The following is a 22,669-nucleotide window of genomic DNA, read 5'->3' as shown; positions in this document are numbered from 1 at the left end:
GAATTTCCCTGAGGTAATAGAGGTAGACGCTAGACTGAAGGGGGTTGACAAAAGAGGAGGGATCAGAAACCAAAGGTAGGAAGTATAAAGACCTCTGTGAAGAATTTTGGCTTCAGGAGAGGAGAGAAATGGGGTGACTGGAGTACAATGTTGGTTTCAGATAGGGCTTTGTTATCGTCATATTTATCTTCAAAATATACAAATAGCTCATACAACTCGACAAAAAAAATAAATAAGCCAATCAAAAAATGGGTAGAAGACCTTAATAGACATTCCTCCAAAGAAGACATATGATAGTCAATAGGCACATGAAAAGGTGCTCAACATTGCTCTTTATTAGAGAAATGCAAATCAAAACTACAAGGAGATACCACCTCACACCCATGAGAATGGTCATCATTAAATAAATCTCAAATAACAAATGCTGGAGAGGGTGTGTAGAAAAAGGAAACCTCTTATGCTGCTTGTGGGGATGCAAACTGGTACAGTCACTATGGAAAACATTGTAGAGGCTTCCTAAAAAACTAAAAATAGAGTTACCGTATGACCGAGCAATTCTACTCCCAGGCATGTACCTGGAGAGAACTGTAATTTAAGAATATACATGCACACCTATGTTTATAGCAGCAGTATTCGTAATAGCCAAAACATGGAAACAAACTAGATGTCCATTGACAGAGGAATGGATAAAGATGTGGTAATATACATATACTATGGAATACTACTCAGACTTAAGAAAGAGTAAAATAATGCCATTTGCAACACATGGATATAAGTAGAAATTATCATAAGTGAAGTAAGTCAGGCAGAGAAAAACAAATACCATATTATATCACTTATATGTGGAATCTAAAATATGGCACAAATGAGCTTATCTACAAAACAGAAATAAACATAGAGGTCAGACTTATGGCTACTAGAGGGGAGGGGGTAAAGGAGGGAAGGACTGGGAGTGTGGGATTAGCAGATATAAACTATTATATATAGAAAGAATAAGCAACAAGAGCCTACAATATAGCACAGAGAACTGTATTTAACATCCTGTGATAAACCATTATGGAAAAGAACAGAAAAGAATGGAAAAGAAATTAAAAACATGTCTATATTATATAGCTGAGTCATTCTCTAGACAGCAAAGATTGGAGCAACATTATAAATCAACTATACTCCAATAAAAAAAAATTAAATAAAAGAAACTAAAGACAGTAGGGACTTTAACACATTTAAATGAAGAGCCAACTGACCAAGGAAAAGGAGAGGATATCATTGATGACATAAGATGAATCCTGACAAAATGAGATGGAATGTCACTGAGAAGACAGAGACAGAAATGAAACCTCAGGGTCAGGTAGCAGGAAAATGGGTGAGGATGTAGGCAAATTTTAACATTTGGTGACAGGAGACTGGCCAAATTGCTGACAGCTTAAATTTTCTCTTTGACATACAAGGTTTCCTGACTACCTGTTGGGTCTCAAAAAAGGAAATGTTGGGGTAGCAGGTCTGAATTTAAGGGAATATGGCTTGAAATAGCTGCTATAAAGATAGCCGATCAGACAAAGAAGGAAGGTTGGCTGGACACAACCGAGTGGTCACTCGAAGGCTGGAGACCACGGATTTTGTGGCACCAGTTGGAGAGGATGCATGCTCTGCAGTCCTCGTGGAGATACAAGGCAGGCAGACAGTTTCATCCAGGGCTGGAGACTTGTCAGATAGGATGTAGCTGGATGACAATAGAGTAAACTGGGAATGTTGGGGGAGTGTATATTTAATATATAGTTCTTCAATGAGAGAAGACATATAATATACAGTCCCTGATCTTAAGAAATTTAATTTCATTTGGCTATCCAAAAATATAGGAGTAATAAAGTTAACAACTGATATAAACATGTTTCTAGAAGTCAGGATAGTGGTTACCTTTGCAGGGAGGTATAAAGTCCAGAAGGGAACCTCAGGGGTGTTTCTAGGAATGTGGTACCAATTCATTTCTTGATCTGGATGTCTGTTGCAAGCATATTTCATGTTTGTGAAAATTCAGTGAGTGAGTGGTATACTTATGATGTGTACTTTATGTATTATATAGGTATATTTCTACAAAGTGTTAAAAGAAATTGGCATAAGATTTACATAAATAATATGAAATATACCTAAGTGAAGTGAAGTAAAAGTCACTCAGTTGTGCCCAACTCTTTGCGACGCCATGGACTATACAGTCCATGGAATTCTCTAGGCTAGAATCCTGGAGTGGGAAGCCTTTCCCTTCTCCAGGGGATCTTCCCAACCCAGGGATCGAACCCAGGTCTCCCTCATTGCAGGCGGATTCTTAACCAGCTGAGCCACAGGGGAAGACCACAAGAAGTATACCTATTTGGTATATAAATAAATGTCAATAGAATGCTACAAAGAATCAGTGCTATTTGAAGTTCTTAAGAAAAATAAGTAATTATACTTTGCAGGGGTTTCAAAAATAATAGTATTACTGAGTAAGTATATGACAGCCACATTATAGCCATTTACAAACATTCATTTATTTAATCTTTAGATCAGCCCTATAGGTAGGTGCTCATATTATTCTCATTTTAGGATGAAAAATTTAGGTTCAGAGGGTTTATATCATTGTCTAATTCTACCTGGCTTTGCAATGGTACAGCCAGGATTTAAATCTAAATCTTCCTGGTTGCATCTTGATTGTTCCAGGTGCCAGTAGAGTCAGGAAAAAAAGTCTGTGGAAATTAGGGAATATATGAGAAACAGAAATTAGAGAAGGCACCAAGCAGGAAGTGCAGGATTTAAAAGCAAAAATGGTAATGGGGCAAACAGTTAACTCTTCTGGATGAAGGCAAGGACAGTTAAATCATTTTTGCTTTCATGACCTTTAAAATCCTTTTGTGGGCAGTCTTAGGATAAAATTGCCTGAGAACTATGAAATATAACTGCCTGTCTGTTAAAACAGCCATAGTGTATGTAAAAGTAAAAATAATCTGTTAAATCTGTTTAAAGTAAAAGCTGCTTTAAAAAAACAACAACATGCATAACACTTTCAATTTATCATGAAAAAGACTCCCCAGCTGAGAAATGGCATGTGTCTGCTGTTAGCACAATTTGTCAACACGCGTTGGTTGATATGTTGTTCACAAACCCACAGTTCTTTATTCTAGGCTTGTGTGCTATCTACCTGCACTGTTGAAAATAGAAATTTGCCATTTCAGAAAAAGGGAAAAACAATGCCATCAATACTATCTTGGAAACAAGACACAGCTAGCTTCCTCATATGTACTTCTAACCTCAGCTGCTGCTCTCAGGGGTGCTGTGAAGAGTTTAGTGTCATCTGGGAACTACAGCAATTAGGGAGAATGACAGTATGGCTGGATGATAAATAAATGAGGAGAAAATTGTCCAATTGTTCCCTTTCACGTTGGGCTCTTCCTACAAACCAGTCTTTTATTAGAGCTCAGAGTCTCAGGATTAGACTTTAGTGCTACCCTCTATTAGAGTTCAGACTCTCAGGATTAGAAAGAAACATGGCAAGGGTATCTAGCAGCATCCTCTGCCCAAAGCAATGTACAGATCCCACACTGGCCCCACCTCCCCTGCAACCCCATCTCACCAGATCTCACATTTGATTTGGATTACACCCCTGCTGAGAACATCAAATCGCAAATGGAGGACCCAGGGGGCTCAGCAAAAAGGTCACCAGATGCCACGTTAAAGGTCTGCCAGCCTTGGCAGAGACTCAGTGCTGCCAGTTTCCAACTGAGTACCATCTAACAGGCCTCCAGCCCTCTGGAGGAGACAGCCCAGAGTATGCCAACATAGTGAATGGGGATCTAATTTCAGTAAATGAAAGCATGTTCTTATTTGGAAGTAATAACAGATAATCGTCACAACCAGACTTTTCTCTTTTAAAAAGACAACAACAAAATAAAAAATAAAATGCGACGGGAGGGGAGTGCAGCTGAAAATCTCACTAAACTCCATGGGGAAGCTGAAATGTAAAGCTAGTGCTAACTTAGAAGATGTTGTTGTAATGGAGTATGAGGGTTTTTTGACTCTTTAACACCATGGAGCCATCCATATATTATCATCATTGATGTTTAGTCTTCAGAAAGATTTTTAAAGTACATTAATTCCCAACCTATGCCCAAATCCTTTCTTCATCATTTAATTATGCTAGCTAACATGCCCTAAATTCTTATTTCATGTGTCAACCACTGTGTATAAATTCATATACATTTTTCATGTTTTACTAATAATCTTGAAAGGCAGGTGTTATGATCGTCATTGCACAGATGTGAAAACAAATCACCAGAGAAGTTAAGTAAATTGCTCATTGATAAACTGATAATAGGTAGAGATCTAGAAATCAGACCTGAGTCTGCATGCCTCCAAAGTGTATACTCCTTCCTTCACATCTCTCCTCAATTTCACACCCATAATAAATAAACTGGCTACTGCTAAACAACAGAATGTTGATTCTCTTTTAAAATGTTAATAAAAAACAGCACATATAAAAGTACCTAGTCCATCTTCCAACCTAAGCATCGAGTCCCTTTCAGAACACCTAAGTAGCCATCCTTCAGCTTTGATTTGTACCTTTCCAGGAACGAGAGGTTCATCACTCCCAAAGTTATTTATAAAGTATCCCATTCATAGCACTGAGCCACATTCTGACATCAATGAAAATAACTGAACTGTATTTTTCATGGCATTTACTCTATACTGATTTATGGAATAAAAATAGTGTCTCAAATTGGGGTCATTTTGGCTGCAAAATTAGTAGCCAGTTCAATCACCAATTATTCTTTGGTATGATTTACTTTTTTTTTTTAACCTCTTTTTCTTTTCTTTTTTAAATTGAAGTATAATTGACTTACAATGTGATATTAGTTTCTGACATTGTGAATGCTCAGTTGACCAGTTGTGTCTGACTCTTTGTGACCCCATGGACGGTAGCCACCAGGCTCCTCTGTCCATGGAATTTTCCCAGCAAGAATACTGGAGTGGTTGCCATTTCCTCCTCCAGGGCATCTTCCTGACCCAGGGATCAAGCCAATGTCTCTTGCATCTCCTGCATTGGCAGACAGACTCTTTACCACTGTAGTAATTTATTATCATTATAAAACTTACTCCATATAAAACTATTATAAAATGTTGGCTATATGTCCTGTGCTGTACATTTTATACATACTTCATACCTATCAGTTTGTACCTCTTAGTGCCCTTTACCTATTTGCTCCTCCTGCAACCCTTCTGCCCTTCGGCAACCACTAGTGTGTTCTTTGTACCTGTGAGTCCTTTATGTCTTGCTATATTTGTTCATTTGTTTCACTCTTTAGCTTCCACATATAAGTGAAAACATACAGTATTTGTTTTTCTCTGACTTATTTCACTAAGCATAATATCCTCCAGTTCTATCCATGCTGTCACAAATGGTAAAATTTCATTCTTTTCTGCAGCTAAGTAATATTCCATTGCCTATATACCACATCTTCTTTATCCATTCATCTGTTGATGGACACTTAAGTTGCTTTCATTTCTCAGTTAATGTAAACAATGCTACTATAAACATTGGAATACACATATATTTTCAAATAGTGTTTTCATTTTCTTTGGATAAATTAACTCATAGAGATGATATCCCAATATACCTACTCTTCTGAAACCTTCTTTTTACACTTAATCCAATTCTACAGCATTAGACATATTTATGCCATGAAGGTTTTCTTCTGTTTTGTTTTTTAGCTCTACATTACTACATTCTTTGGGTTGCAGTGAGAATCTAACCCACTCACTGTCTTTAGACTGTGTTGTCTTCACAGATCTCATAGTTAGTTGGAGAAAGCAGACATTTAAACAAAGTTATGATATAAAATGATAATCAAAAATATAGAGTATGTAAAAGAGATAATCACAGAGGGCTGTCAAACTGAATCTGCTTAAGAGGAATAGAAATGAATCCATGAAGGAAGTTATTTTTATGAGAGAAGCTGAAAGAAGGGCTTGTTCTTAGAGAAAAAGACAGTGATTGAACTTCAGACCACCTGTAGGGTGCTGGATAATAAGACAGAAACTTGGGTCACTCTGAACTTATTAAATCATAATTTCTGAAAGCTGGACAAGAAAATTCTTATCAAACATCACTGATGATTCTTATTTTTATTATATTTTATTTTTTACCTTTACAATATTGTATTCGTTTTGCCATATATTTGAATCAGTTCTAATGAGGTGGATGAAACTGGAGCCTATTATACAGAGTGAAGTAAGCCAGAAAGAAAAACACCAATACAGTATACTAACGCATATATATGGAATTTAGAAAGATGGTAACAATAACCCTGTATATGAGATAGAAAACATCACTGATGATTCTTATGTACACTAAAGTTTGATAAACAATGGCATAGAAAATGAAAAAGGAAAGTCTTTTCCATAGTTGTGAAAAATATACACATAATTTCAGGCAATGTTTAAGGATGCGAGCTATATGTCCAAGAGACCTGGTTTTGAGTCCTAGCCCCAAACATAACTTGTGTGACTTCTGGTAAGTTATTTCACGTCTCTGATTTTCAGTTTCTCATCTGTGAGATTAGGAAAATAATACTTATTAAGATAAGATGTATTGAATATTTAGCACTGAACCTAGTTCCCAGTTAGCCCAAGACAAATGGTAAGTTTTAGTCCTAAATCAAAGTGCTATCTCCTTTATCAACACCTTTCTAATTCCGAGTACAGAAGGGATGAACTTTCCTTTGGATCCCCAAACTTTCTTTGTTGATAGGTAAAACTAAAGTTCATAGGATCAACATTTCATAGTTCACAGGAACCGAGGAATACTACTTAAATGGATAAAAAGAGAGAGTTAATGTAATCTCTCCAGCTGCCTTGTTTATTTACTAATAATTGTAAATACAAGTTATAGAAGTCACCTACCTTTAAAAACAGATTAATTTGTATTTAAAATCTCTGATAACGCACAATTCTTTGGAATCATTTTCCTTAATTTTACAAAAACAAAAAAAAACCAATACCTACAACATTGTTCTATCAAAATGTCCTCAGGTGACTTATTCCTAGGAGCTGTGCAAACTGTGTTGTTTTAAAATCTTTGTGTTGACAGTTTGAACTGTTTGTTGTTGTTCAGTCGCTAAGTCATGCCTGACTCTTTGTGACACCATGGACTGCAGCATGTCAGGCTTCCCTGTCCTTCACTATCTCCCAGAGTTTCTCAGATTCATGTCCACTGAGTTGGAGATGCTATCTAACCATCTCATCCTCTGCCACCCTCTTCTCCAGAATTAGGGTCTTTTCCAGTGAGCTGGTTCTTTGCATCAGGTGGCCAAAGTGTTGGAGCTTCAGTATTAGTCCTTCCAATGAATATTCAGGGTTGATTTCCTTTAGGATTGACTGGTTTGATCTCCTTGCTATCCAAGGGACTTTCAAGCGTCTTCACCACAATTTGAAGGCATCAATTCTTCAGCGCTCAGCCTTCTCTATGGTCCTGTTCTTATATCCATACATGACTACTGGAAAAACCATAGCTTTGATTATACAGATCTTTGCTGGCAAAGGGATGTCTTTGCTCTTTAACATGCTGTCTATAGGCTTGAAATTTAAAGTCCTTACATTTCTAAACAAGATGACTGTGAAACTGCCTGGCCTCTATATCAATTATCTCTGTGCTTTAAGGCACAGTTCTGAGGCAGGGCTTCTATCCACCCTCAGAGGATGAAGTGCAAACCATTCTCCTTTCTGCAAATACCTTCTGGAGACATCCACAGGGTCTATGGGAATGAGGAGCAATAATGATTAATATGTGATTTTGTTTAATTATGTTGAACTAAACAGGGGTATGTAAAAAGACCATGTATTTGAAAACTGTACTTTAGGAAAGGAGGGGAAGGTGAATAGGCAGAGCACCAGATTTTTAGGGCAATAGTACTCTGTATGATACTATAACGATGAACATGTCATTATACATTTGTGCAAACCCATAGAATATACAACACCAAAAGTGAAATTTAAGGTAAGCCACGGAATTTTTGTGATTAAGATGTGGTAGTGTAGGTTCATGAATTGTAACAAATGCGCCACTCTGGTAAGGGATGTTGATAATGGGGAAAGCTACATGTGTGTGAGGGCAGGAGATATATGGGATATCTCTGCATCTTCCTTTCAATTTTGTCATGAACTTTAAACTGCTCTGGAAAATAAAGTTCAAAAAGAAGTATTACATTAACACAAATCTGTGCTTTCTCAAAATATAAGTAGTTACACTATACGCAGTAAGATATATGTGTACACGTACACACACGAGCTTAAGTTTTGTTTTACTCTCAAACCAAACTGTGGTTATACAATTTTGTGATCTTTTAAAATCTGCTCCAGTTGACAATATCACATGGATACCTTATCCATCAATGTTTATATCTCCACAAGAACATTTGAAGTATCTAGATAGTTTTTAATTGTATGGATATACACAAGTTTATTTAACTCGTCCTATATTATTTGAGAATGTTTACTGTTCCCAGGTTTTTACTAGTTTAAATATTGCTTATCTGCTGGACGTTTTCCTCTGCTCCTACTTCCTTGCCTCCTCTTCCACTCTGAGAAGCTGACTGCTATGGACTGATTAGCCGGTCAGCTCTCATGTCCTCTGATTCTGACTGGTTTGGCCCTGGCTCTCCTGGGAGAGATGGCTCTCCCTGTAAGAGTGCTTCAAACTACTTGTGTCTCTTGCTAGAAGGTCACTATTTTTCTCTAGCTCAAGAATGTTGTTCCCTCCTCATTAACATTCCCCTCTTTCCATCTTGGCTTCCTGGTGGCTCAGTGGCAAAGAATCTGCCTGCCAATGCAGAAGATGTGGGTTCCATCCTTGGGTCAGGAAGATTCCCTGAGGAGGAAATGGCAGTCTACCCCAGTATTCTTGCCTAGAAAATTCCATGGACAGAGGAGCGTAGTAGGCTATGGGGCTGCAAAAGTCTGACATAACTGAGAACACTTGCTTCCCATCTCTGCAGACCCATGGTTGTGATAACCTTGCAGCTGCTAGCCCATGATTCCTGTGCCCTGTCTTGCAACTCTCTTACTCTTGTAACCAAATCCTCCTTGAATTATCTTAATTTATATAATCTGTTTCCTACTGGACACAGACTAGTATATATCTTGATATTTGATATCAAACCATTACATCCACCAATAATTGTTTCCACAGAATTGATTCTTAGAAGAAGACTTTATGCCACAGAAATACACTTTTAAAGCTTTTGATAAGTATACTTAAAAACCGAGCAGCATATGAGTACTCTTTTTCCTAAACCCTTGTCAACCCTGGATATTTCCATTATAAAAAGATCAGTTTGATTGGTAGAAAATAATATTTCATTGTTGTTTAAATTTCTTTTATTACCACTCAGGTTAATTCCCCACCCCAGTCCCTCAACCATACATATATCTAATGTTCTTTCTTTTCTTCTTTTATGACTTGCCAATTTTTTAAACTGGGCAGCTCATATTTTTCCTATTGATTTGTAAGAGCTCTTTATACATAAGAGGAATAATTTTTTCCTGTCATATATATTTTAAATAGCATTTTGTTTTTGCCTTTTACTACTTATCATATTTTTGGAAATGTAGAATTTTAAATGGTAAAGTACCAACCTTTACTGCACAGTCTCAAGATTTAAGATCAATGGCCACCTATTTTTTATAACATTGATATGACATTCACTCACACAAAGCCATATACTCTTATTTAAAGATCTATGCCTATGTTTTGGGCTGGAGGCATATGTCCAAAACAATATCTCATGCTTCTTTATACTTCTCATAGTGCTAGAATAATGATAATAACTTAAAACCTATTGTAGGAGATTAATTAAAAAAAAAAAAAACACAGCGGAAAGGTCATAGGAGAAGTATGATTTTAGCATATTATTTTATTTCTTTGAACTTGTGAAAATAAAAGCAATAGTTTGTTCTCTGATATTGTTCTGTTTTAGGGAGAGACTGAGTTCATGGAGAGTAAGGTAATATGTAGATTATATAGAATGAAATGCAATAAACAAAGATAAGATATTACAAGTAGTTATTACTTTTTAAAAATAGGATGAGTAGGTATGTGAATTTTTAAATCACAAAGTTTATCCAGGTTTTATATAGGGAATATAATTGATTATTGCTACTGTTAGGTAGTTAGAATAGGAAACAGGAGTCCAAAATGGCAGTGGCTAAAAGACGAGGAAGGGAAAAGCCAGTGAAAATAGAACAAAGGAAGGCCCGAGGACCGGAGTGAGGACCTCAGGTAGAACAAACAGCACTCCTGGCTAGCCCAATTTACATAGGGCAGGGCCGGGGGGAGGAAAAGACATATAAAACGAGGAGCCAAAGGGCCAGGTTTCTCTCTCTCTTCTGCGTGCTCACATGCTCCCCCACTTTCTTCTCTTCGCATCTTTGGGTTGGCATGCCCTCACACCTCGAGGATGGATTTTCCTTCTATTTTCTAAATAAAATAGAGCTGTAACATGGAGCTGTAACACTGATCTGTCTAAAAGCTATAACACAGTCTGTTCGATACCTGAGAGCTATAACACGGTCTGTCCAAGACCCAAGAGCTGTGGTGTGCCGAGGGCTTTAATGTCCATCACTTCAAATCTTTGTTATGATGAGAATACACTCGCCTGACACTACCATTTCCTGCCTGGATTACCATAATGACTCCCTAAGTGGTCTCTCTCATTTTAATATTCCTGTCTCTTCTAGTTTATCCTCCACATAGCAGCCAGAACCATTATTTAGAAAGTGTAAATTTGATTGTGTCCTCCACTGCTCTCAATTTTCCATGTCTTCCCATTGTACACAGAACAAATCCAGTTTCTAACGTGGACCACGTGGCCCATGATCTGAGTCCAGCAGGCCTCCCTGACCTCATTTCCTCCCCTTCTTCACTACCTCCACCCGCACTGACTTCCTTGCTCCTCTTTAAGCATGCCAAAAGGCTTTTCATTGCCTGTCCCTGCTGCCCAGAATGATGTCTTCAGCTATTTGCTGAAGTAGAACTGTGTAGAACTGTGGAGGCTAGCAGATAATGATGAACACCTGTGGTGTTGCTGGGTACAGACTGGATCTCATGGGTGAAAAATCAGCAGCTATATGATTGCCCTGATCTCTGAGAGCTGTGTTCCTGGAAAGTGATGTGGTACTTTTTTTTGAGGCAGGCAAAAGGTGGCCGTGTACCAAAAAAGATCTACGTGGGCTCCAGGTGCTGCTCATCTTAGGTGCTATTTGTAGCAGTTGTTGGGAAAGAGAAATATCTGGAGAACCTGGGGCCCATGGGAAGCTGCAGCCTCTTCTTCTAGGGCAGGAGAAGGAAGAAGAAACTATGAGTTTTATGGAAGATTGAAATATGGAAAGCCTCATGCACTGGGACAAAGCTATGCCAGTCTTAGCCAGCTCACTGCTAGCTAACCATGGATAAATCTCATTGGATAATTCCCACTCATCTTTACATAGTTAAGTGTCACTTGCTTAGAGAGGCCTTCTGAGAGCACCCCTGTGACTTCATATACCCTCTGGGCCTACTGTATTTTCCCTCATTGCGCTATCTTCATTTGAATGCTTACTGTTATATGTTTGTTGTGTGTCTTCTGTCACTAGAATTTTGGGTACTCTGCTGGGTCCCCAAGGCTAGGCACTCAGCAGATACTCAATTAATATTTGTTAATTGAAAAGATGCTGATTCCATACATACATTACTTTCTAAAACTATTAATACTTTAAAAGATTTCAAGAAACTCAGAAATACTGGCCTTCCCCGGTGATCCAGTGGTTAGGAGTCTATCTGCCAATATAGGGATCACAGGTTAGATCCCTCGTCCTGGAAGATTCCTTATGTCCTGGGGCAACTGAACCCATTTGCTACAACTACTGAAGCCCGCACACCCTAGAGCATGTGCTCTTCAACAAAAGAAGTCACCTCAATGAGAAAGCCATGCATCATAGGGAATAGCTCCTGCTCACCTCAACTAGGAAGCCCATGCACAGCAGCAAAGAGCAGCCAAAATAAATAACTCATTAAAAAAAAGAAACTCAAAATATTGTATTAATATGAAGGACTTTGAGGGATTAAAAAATGACAGAATATGGGCTCCAGGAGAGTCATGTGGAAAAACATCAGAATTTTGTATTTATTGACTCTAAATATCAATATATGTGATACACAGTTGCAAGTATTTATTGCTTCCCTCAGAGCTCAGTCAGTAAAGAATCTGCCTGCAATGCAGGAGATCCAAGTTCAATTCCTGGGTCAGGAAGATCCCATGGAGAAGGAAATGGCAACCCGCTCTCGTATTCTTGCCTGGAGAATCCCATGGACAGAGGAGCCTGGCAGGCTACAGTCCATGGGGTCTCAAGAGTCAAATATGACTTAGTGACTAAACCACCCATAAAGGAGTCAGCTTCCCTTGTGCTTAACAATTCTATACCAACAGCAGTGTAACTATGGAATAAAATGCTCTGGGTCACTGATTCTTGGCACTGGAAGGAACTATAGAGGCCAACTGTATTCATTGGAAGCATCTCTACTCACAGGAGTTTCTTGAAAGGAACTCAATTCCTGTTTTATTTAACAACTCAATTCCCAGGTTCTATAAATGTTCTCCTAGGCCAAACCTCACACCCTGGAGATTCCATAATGCTACCCTTTTAGTGCCTGCACCTTCAGTGTGCCAGGATGAAGCACAGTATCCCCTGGTGACAGATCTAGTTCTGAGTATGATGCCCACCCCCTCACCCCCACATTCCTCTATCTGGACACCTTTGGTTCATGCTGAGCTTATTAAACACAAGTGTACTGGGGGAGCCTTCCATTTTATCTTCCACTCTACTTCTGGTCATGAAATATATGTGGGTTTTCCCCAAACCAAGCAATTCTTTGACATTACTTGAGTGTCCTACAATTCCATTCTGACACTATCTACCTGGAATTGGCAAAGACCCCACAGGTTAAGGTCTCAGTCACACAAGACTGCCCTACTTCCTTCAGGTGTCAGGCACAAGTCCAGGCTGTTACCTGTATCTCTGACAGGCTAGCTATAAATCAGAGTTCCCACAATTTCCTTCTCAGGCTTGATTAATTTACAAGAGTGTCTCACCGAACTTAGGCAAACCATTTACTCATTATATGATGTTGTTGTTCAGCTGCTAAGTTGTGTCCAACTCTTTGCAATTTCATGGACTGCAACACCCAGGCTTCCCTGTCTTTGACTATTTCCCGGATAGTTTGCTCAAACTCATGTCCATTGAGTCAGTGATGCCATCCTCTGTTGTCCTCTTCTCCTCCTGTTCTCAATCTTTCCCAGCATTGTTTTTTTGTTTTTTTTTTTCAGTGAGTTTGCTCTTTGCATCAGGTGGCCAAAGTATTGGAGCTTCAGCTTCAGCATAAGTTCCTCCAATGAATATTTAGGGTTGATTTCCTTTAGGATGGATTGTTTTGATCTCCTTGCTATCCAGGGGATTCTCAAGAGTCTTCTCCAGTACCGCAATTTGAAACTATCAGTTCTTCAGCTCTCAGTCTTCTTTATGGTCCGATTCTCACATTCACATATGACTACTGGATAAACCATAGGTTTGACTATATGGACCTCTGTTGGCAAAGTGATGTCTCTGCTTTTTAATACACTGTCTAGATTTGTTACAGCTTTTCTTCCAAGGAGTAAGCATCTTTTAATTATGTGGCTGGAGTCACTAGTTTACTGTTAAAGAATACAACTAAGTGACAGCCGGATGGAAGAGATGCAGAGAGCAAAGTATGTGGGAAAGAGAATGGAACTCCCATGGCTTCTGCAGACATAACACCTCCCAGCACATAGGTGTGTTTAGCAGCCCAGAAGCTCTCTGAACCCCATACTTTTGGGATTTTTAGGAAGTTTCAACATGTAGTTGGGATAAATCTTTCACTCAGCACCCAGCTTCTCTTCCCTTTGGGAGGATAGGGAGCAAGTTTGGGCTGAAAGTTTCTAAGCTTTTAGTCAATGTGTGGTCTTTCTGGTCACAACCTCCATCCTGAAGCCATCCAGGAGCCCACCGAGTGTATCCTCATTAGAACAAAAGACACCTGATCACTCAGGAAATTCTAAGGACTTTACAAGTTTTGTGTCAGGAAACAGAATCAAAGACCAAATAGTAAAACAAATGATACTTCTAGTGTTCTTATCTCATAGAAAATTGAGAGAGTTTTAGGAGCTTCCATGCCAGGAACTGGGTGGGATCAGAGACCAGTATGTATTCTTTCTTTAAGAAAATTATCATTATTTTTGGTCATGCCACAAGGCTTGCGGCATCTTAGTTCCCCAACCACAGATTGAACCCAGGCCGCTGGCATTGAAAGAATGGAGTCCTGACCACTGGACAACCAGGGAATTCCCAGAGCCCAGCATATATTCTATTACTTTGTAGCAAGTAAATCCCAAGCATTTATTGTATATAATTATGTATGTGTGCCCTCATCTACAGACTTTGTGTATATTTCTGTAGATGTCATCTTGTTGGTTTGAGCTCATTTTCCTGCTATATTTTCCAAGCATTCTACTATTTACCTGCTTACTGAAGTGATTTATCTGTCTTCCTTTAGTTGAGGATTAAAAAATGTTGACTAATAACTGAGTCACACACAAATCCTGCCAACCTCTCCACCTCCAGAACATTGTGTTTAAATCCATTGTTCAATCACTACCAGGTTGGTTTGTCATCTATCTTAATACTATCCAGTCTAGAACTCTCTACCTATTTCAAAACTTTGTGAGAAACGTGTTCCTAGTAACTCACTGAAATCAACAAAGACTATGCTTTATGACTCCCTTCATTTGCACCACAGTAACTTCATCAATAAAGAGAATGGGGCCAGTTTGGCATGTTCTGTTCTTGGTCAAAATGGACTAACTCTCAGTGGTGAAGGCCTTTGTGTTTTGTAGTCACATCTAATATATTTAATTCTTTGGCCTGTGATTTTGCCAGGGATTGTCTATAAGCTTCAAGTTCCATGATTTCACTACCAATGTTTATCTCTTTTAAGAAAATGAGAATATTTGTCTCCTATCATCTGGCGTATTTTCTCCTGGATCAGCTGTCCCATTAATCATCAGGGTTCCATAGTAACAACTTCATGCTATTTTAGCAACATGTGCCTTTAGATATAGATTTAAAGCACTCAGTATTGTCTTTCTGGGCTCCCCAGTTGGTGCTAGTGGTAAAGAATCCTCCTGCATTGCAGGAGCTACAAGAGACTCGGGTTAGGTCCCTGGGTTGGGAAGATATCCTGTAGTAGGAAATGGCAACCCACTCCAGTATTCTTGCCTGGAGAATCCCACGGACAGAGGAGCCTGGCAGGCTACAGTACATGGGGTCGCAAGAGTTGGACATGACTTAGCGACTAAACCACCATTGTATTCTAACTCATTAAGCTTTCAATATGTACAAGACTTTACACTCAGTACTGAGGGTAAGGTTGTGCACACAGAATTTACAGTTAAATGGGGGACACATAAATGCATAGAAAATTGTCATTGAGCACGGCGATCCCTAAGGATGCTATGGGGGTCACGGGAGAGGGAAGCAGGCAAATCCAGGGCTGGTGGTGGTGACACCTGATTAGATTTGCATTTTAAAAAAGATTGTTGTTCAGTTGCTAAATCGTGTCCAACTCTTTGGAACTCCATGGACTACAGCATGCCAGATTTCCCTGTCCTTCACTATCTCCCGGAATTTACTCAAACTCATGTCCATTGAGTCGGTGATGCCATCCAACCATCTCATCCTCTGTCACCCCCTTTTCCTCCTGCCCTCAGTCTTTTGCAGCATCAGGATCTTTTCAATGAGTTGGCTCTTCGCATCATGTGGCTAAAGTTTTGGTGCTTCAGCTTCAGCATCAGTCCTTCTGATGAATATTCAGGCTTGATTTCCTTGGTTTGATCTCCTTTCAATCCAAGGGACTCTATGTGGTTGCTAGCCATACTTAAGAACTAGTCTTCTCGATCTGTAATTCAATCTGTAATGATGCAAAGGCCTCACCTGGGAATTGACAACAAAGCAGATTCTGACTCAATATGTCTGGAAAGGGGCCTGAGAGTCTGCATTTCTAGCAAGCTCTCAGGTGAGGTTGATGCTGATGGTCCATAGACTACACTTTGAAGAGCATGGATCCAGAGAATGAATCAGAGAATGAGATGAAAGGTGGGGATCAGGATTGGAAGGCTGGTGTAGGGGTCTATGAGGAAAATAATGATGCCACAAACTGAGGGACACTTAAACCTATATATTGATCTCCTTGATGAAAAATATGTGTTCTAAGTAGGCACTGATCATTTTCTGTTTATCTCCTGTTAATCACTGTACAGGCTAAACTAAAAAATGAGAGGAGTAAATTCCAGGCTTAGTTCTTAATAAGTGGCCTCACTTTAAGTTCACTGAGACCTCAGTTGTCTCACCTCATCTGTAAAATGGGACATTGGTTGTTATGGTTTAAGTTCTATCCCCTTACCCCAGTTCATATTTTTAAGTCCTAATTTCCAGTATCTCAGAATGTGATCTTATTTGGAAATAGGGTAACTGCAGAAGTAATTAGTTTAGATGAGGCCATGCTAGAATAGTAGAGCTGTCAGCCAACTGACTGGTGTCCTTATGAAAGGAGGAAACCTGTACACAGACACATATTATTTCTCCAATAAGGAGAGAGACTTGGAACAGCAGGATTCTTCCTGGGAGTGTCAGAATGAGCAAGGCTCTGCAGACACCTTGGCTTCAGCTGTCTAGTCCCCAGAAGTGAGAGGCAATACATTTCTGTTAGTCTAAGCCACCCGTTTTTGGTGTGGTCATACAGCGGTCCTAGAAAACTAACAGACTGATTTTGGTTTGTACTTTGAAGATCACATTTATGTCTGACATGCTATCCATCTTTCCACACAACCTGTAAGACATCTGAACTAAATGTGGTTACACATTTGTAAAGCAACTATACTCCAATAAAATTAATTCAAATAAATTAATAAATGTCATTACACAAGAAGATTTCTGTTTTTCCATCCAATATTAATTTGTAATTTTTCTTTTTAATCCAGACTTTTCTTTTAGAGATTTCTTTCTCTTTTGGCTTTTATTTATTTTTCTATGTAGATTTTTTTTACTAATAGGGTCAGTTGATTCAACTCAAAGAAAATACCATCTTGAGACCCGGGCTGAAGGGTGTAGATGTAGCATGATTTAAATGTTTTTTAGAGACAGACTCTGGAACGTGCAAAGCATGCTTGTGGTGGGTCTGTCCTTACCTCGGCAACGAGAAGCCTCTTGAGAGTTATTTACTTTTGAACCATACAAGAATATTTTAGGAAAGCTTGTTAACTGTCCTATGTCATTCCAGCAACAGTAACATCAAGTCCATAGAAACAAACAACAAAACTTATCTTAATATTAAAAAATAACAATTATCTTATTGTCTGTCACAGAAGAAACAGAACTGTGTTTTTTATTTCCCAATTAATGTAACTGATGTACTGTACTCTTATTTCCAGAATCTAAAATTTAAAGAATAAAGAGAAATAAGGGCACCTTCTTATAAGAAAGATGGAATTTTTCTCTAATTTAAAAGGAAAAGGACCCTTCCTCTCCTCACCACCCGATTAGGAACACATTAGACTCTGATACCATTGGAAAAAGGAAGGAGTTGGGCATGTTGGGGTTAAACAAACAACCTCAAAGAGGAATGGAATTAGTAGATTAACAATGTCTTCCAGGTAGAAGGAGAATTGAGCAAAGCATTCCTAGTGATCTTATTTACTTTTCTGGATAATGACGAATTTGTCAAGATCTTGAAGTAATTACTTACTCATCAGTGTCTCAGTTTCTTCATCTACAAAACGGAGATAAACTGGCATAGAATATAAAAGGGATGGCAAGTGTTTCATAGAAAGATATTTGATTTTTTAATTAATGTCATATCTATGGAAACATTTGCTTCAATAATAATAGCAGATCCATTTATTAAGCATGTGGAATATGATTTCCCTGTAGCTCAAACAGTAAAGAATCTGCCTGTGATACAGGAGACCTGGGTTCTATCCCTGGGTTGGGAAATTCCTCTGGAGAAGGGAATGGCAATCCACTCCAGTATTCTTGCCTGGAGAGTTCCATGGACAGAGGAGCCTGATGGGCTACAGTCCATGGGGTCACAAATAGTCGGACACAACTGAGCAACTGACACACACACTATATATACTTCTAGGCACTGGAAAGATGTTTTGCATACTTTTCTCATTTTTTTTTCTCATAACAACCCTACTAGGTAGATGAGCTTTATCTTCAGTTGATAGCTGTAGAATCTGAGGCTTGAGATGTTAACTCACTTTTTCAATGTCAAAAGGCTAGAAAGGCACTGAGGCAGGATTCAAACTCACATCTCTTAAGTCTGTAAGGATTCCAAATACATGACTCCTGCTGCAAAGCTCACTTCCTGTGCCATGGCAGACATTACTAGTTGACTACAGTACTGACTTTGACACGACTGAAGCAACTTAGCAGCAGCAGCAGCAGCACAGTAGTCACTTTGGAATCTCTTGGGGCCCTCACTTTACAATCTCTTAGTACTGATGGTAGGGAGGTAAAGCCCATTTCCTCTCTAAAGCCCATACTCCATAACAGTAGTCCTAATAGTCTCATCTTCAGGGATTCTGACTTAATAGGTCTTGAACCCCACATCTTTATTTTTAAGGATTCTCCAGGTGATGATAAGGATTCTCCACCTGATGATAGCCAGGTTTGGTGTCCACTGCTTTCTGAACCTATGTTCATTGAGGCTAGATCTTACAGTTTGTCTATTTGTTTGGTCTGTGGGTTTCTGAAAGAGAAGAAAGAGCTAAGGAAATGATTTTAGGAGGGAAAGGCACTTATTGACTACTATTTATGGAATGTCTACTAGAAGAAAGGCAGGTCTAGTATCGTCTTTTTCTTATGTGAACTATCAAAACTCCACAAGGAAGAATTGGTCAAAAAATGAGTGAATTTTAGAGATATGTGAGTGTCCCCCTTCAAATGTGACTGTGATGAGTTTGGAGGAAGAAAGCCCTCTTAGTTATGTTCTTAGAAGCCCCTGCTTACAGGAGTATGGAATTCAAGCAAAAGTAAGTGAAACTCTTAAATTTATGATTAATTACTAATCCCACTCCTTTAATTCATAACAAATTGACTAACAACCTTCCTCCCTCCCTCTCCCCACCCCCAAAAAATTACTACATGTGGTAGATTACAAACTTGATAAGGAGAAGCAGCAATGGCCCATTAATATGTATAAATGGCTCAATGCTTATATTTCCCATCTATCTGGAAAATCAGCTCAAGTAATTAAAGAGCATGGGGAAAGAGCATCTTTGTAAGATGAAAAATTCAGGTAAACACTGTGCATAGAAGTTATCAACACTATTTTACTTTTACGGTTGCATCTTAATGACTTAATTTTCCACAGAGAGCATTTTTAAAATGTAAATTTCTAGATTAAAAAAAGCCTAAACTTCATTATCACCCAAGCAAAACATATTTTTCAAAGAGTAAACTTACATTTTTGGCTTCTCCACAAGGTATCGAAAGTGTTTACTTCCAATGATTTTTACCATCATCTCAGGCATCGCATTTGATCCACGGGGAGTCTTCCAAACTGAAGACATAATTCTCCAAACCTCTTCAAGTCCTTGGGGGTGGAAAATAAATAAAACTATTCCTCTGGGTTTTCCACTAGGCAACTGTAACATCCTTGTCAATAATAACAACAATAATAATAGCGACGCCAAGTCTATTACCTATATTATAATCTCACTTAATCGTTCCAAAAAAAGCATGAGAAAGATATTCTTAATTACTATTATCATTCTTGTCTCACAGTTGAGGGAACAGGCATAATGTAGCTAAGTAACTTTTCCAATATCACATAACAGTAATTAGCAGAATTGGAAATCCCATCTAAGAGGTTTGCAAAACTGGTTGACTGAGCCATTCGGTGATTGTCTTCCTATTCTACAAGTCACCAGATGGGTTCTAATGAGGTCAGAGAGGAAAGTAGGGCTTTACAAGGACATGTGAGGAACTCAAATTCAGTTCTGATGCTCAGTATCTCCATTTATGAAACCAGAAGAATTCCAGTGCTGCCCTCTGGATTTAGTAACAATCCAATGACATCATGCATCTGAAGGAGCAATGTGCATAGAAAAGAGGGATTTTTTGCTGATCTGATTTTTCTACAATGCAGTGAATCTAAAATTGAGACCCTCCACTAATATTCACTGGGAGTTTAATCAGGTCTGCTGCCAGGGCAAACAGAAGTTCTATAAACCTGGTCCCAGACTAACCATTCCCTGTTAGAGCCTCTTAGAAATGGAAAGATCTTTAGAAATCATTTCTTTTTTTTAAATGAAGGTTTTTAAACATTAAATTTTGTATTTAATTTGGGGTATAGATAATTAACAGTGTGATAGTTTCAGGTGAACAGCTGAGGGACTCAACCATACATACACATGTATCCATTCTCCCCACAATTCCCCTCCCATCCAGGCTGCCACGCAACAGAGAATAGCCTCCAAAGGCTCTCTTTACAGATTGGGAAACCAAGGCCCAGAGAGGGTGTTAATTGACCAAGGTCACACGGTGATTGACGGCAGGCCTGGCTCCAGTACTTCGGTCTGATAGCTAAAGCAGGGTTCTTCCCAAGACCCCAGTTTCACTTAGTGTGTGGTCAGCAATTGGATCTGCTCTGCGAGGTTAGCCCCCCAGATAGATTCTTTGAATCTGTCTGGAAGCTTCAAGGACCAGAAGTGATTGTGGAGTCCCCTCCACCCAGGAGCTGCGTGTCACTCATGAGTCCTTTCCCCGGGGCGCTGAGACCCGGCTGCCTTACCGCTCCGGAGGCTCAGGGGTGCGCCTTCAGTGCTTGTCCCCAGGATTAAGACCTGCGGAGGCCTGTGGGGACCAAGGTGGGGCGGGGGCGCCCCCTCAGGAGTCGGGCCAATCACAGGCCCCGCTGCCGGGCGGAGGCAGCTCCCGCCCCAGGTAGTTAGGACGCAGAGGGCTGTTGCTGGGCGGGGACCAGAGCTTCTACCTGCCCGAGGCTGTGTGTTCCCAGGGTGTGGCTGTTGACTGGCGAACAGTTTGGATATTCTTTTCAAATCTGAGCTTCCTTCTTGAAGTCCATCTCTTTCACCTGTGCGGTCGCGTCTATCCTGCTCTTTCCCTTAAGCTTCATTTCCCTTTATGAGGTGTGCATACAGCCAAAAATCTTCCTCTTGTCTCTTTAAGTCCAAGCTCCTTCATTGTCTGGCTAAATCCCTTCTTTTTCCTGAGGTTCAGTGTCAAATAACTGCAAAATGGGGGGAAAGTACTAAAAGGGACATAAATGTAAGTTGGTGATTCAATTAAATAAGAATATTTTTAAAAACTAATTTGTAGTCATAATTTGCCACATTCCTCATTTGAGACAGATGACTATTACCTTATACGGTTTTTGTTCAGCTGCCTCATCGTGTCCAACTCTTCGAGACCCGATGGACTGCAGTACACCAGGCCTCTGTCCCTCACCATCTCCCAGAGTTTGCCCAAGTTCATGTTCATTGCATCGGTGATGCTGTCCCACTGTCTCATCCTTGATCGCCCTCTTCTTCTGCCTTGAATCTGCCTTGAATCAAGCTCTTTTCCAGTGAGTAAGCTGTTCACATCAAGTGACGAAATTCTTGGATTCAGCTTCAGCATCAATACTTTTAATGAGTAGTCAGGGTTGATTTCCTTTAAGACTGACTGGTTTGATCTCCTTGCTGTCCAAGGGACTCTTCTCAAGAATCTTCTCCAGCACCACAATTTAAAAGTGTCAATTCTTCTGGTGCTCTGCCTTCTTTATGGTCCAGCTCTCACAACAGTACATGACCACTGGAAAGACCAAGTGCTGTGGTTAGTTGCTCAGTCGTGTCCGGCTCTTTGCGACCCCAACTGCAGCCCACCAGGTTCCTCTGTCCATGGGGATCTCCAGGCAGGAATACTGGAGTGGGTTGCCATGCCCTCCTCCAGGGGATCTTCTCAACCCAAGGATAGAACCCAGGTCTCCTGTGTTGCAGGCAGATTCTTTACTGTCTGAGCCACCTGAGAAGTCCAATAGCCTTGACTATATGGATCTTTGTTGGCAAAGTGATGTCTTTGTTTTTTTAACACACTGTCTTGGTTTGTCATAGCTTTCCTGCCAAGAAACAATCGTCTTCTAATTTCATGGTTGCAGTTATCATCCGAAGTGATTTTAAAGCACAAGAAGAGGAAATCTATCACTGCTTCCACCTTTTCCCCTTCTACATGCCATGAAGTGATGGGATCAGATGCCATGATATTAGTTTTATATATATATATATATATATATATTAGTTTCAAGCCAGCTTTTTCACTCTCCTTCACCCTCAAGAGGTGCTTTAGTTCCTTTTAGTAACATTATAATTTAGCAATTACCAATAAAGTTTTTTTTTTTTCCTGTCTTAAAGATTAAGACTACAAGGCTTGAGATATCTAGAAATTACCCAAGACCCCACAGAGGCAATTGATGGAGGCAAGATTTGAATATAAACCTACATATTCCAAGATTTCTAGGCATTTTTAATTATGT

At 39.4% G+C, this 22,669-nt stretch overlaps 1 protein-coding gene across 3 annotated transcripts in view; it reads right to left on the bottom strand.

The window, feature by feature from the left end:
* The window catches only part of C3H1orf87 (chromosome 3 C1orf87 homolog), an 81,786-nt gene extending 60,747 nt beyond the window's left edge, over positions 1 to 21,039 (bottom strand). For 2 of the 3 annotated variants that reach the window (XM_027537076.1, XM_027537077.1), the window contains exons 1-2: positions 20,930 to 21,039; positions 19,600 to 19,729 (exon numbers count right to left, since the gene is read on the bottom strand). In XM_027537076.1, coding sequence (XP_027392877.1) covers positions 19,600 to 19,706 — 107 coding nt within the window. In that variant the 5' untranslated portion in view covers positions 19,707 to 19,729; positions 20,930 to 21,039. The remainder of the gene's footprint in view (positions 1 to 19,599; positions 19,730 to 20,929) is intronic. The other variant, XM_027537078.1, reaches the window with a different exon arrangement.
* Positions 21,040 to 22,669: the final 1,630 nt, after the last annotated feature.

The sequence above is a fragment of the Bos indicus x Bos taurus genome, chromosome 3 (genome assembly GCF_003369695.1).
Source record: "Bos indicus x Bos taurus breed Angus x Brahman F1 hybrid chromosome 3, Bos_hybrid_MaternalHap_v2.0, whole genome shotgun sequence".
In the NCBI taxonomy this organism is placed as follows: Eukaryota; Metazoa; Chordata; class Mammalia; order Artiodactyla; family Bovidae; genus Bos; species Bos indicus x Bos taurus.
The sequence above is the reverse complement of the archived record's forward strand: the minus strand, read 5'-3'. Positions and strand labels throughout refer to the sequence as shown.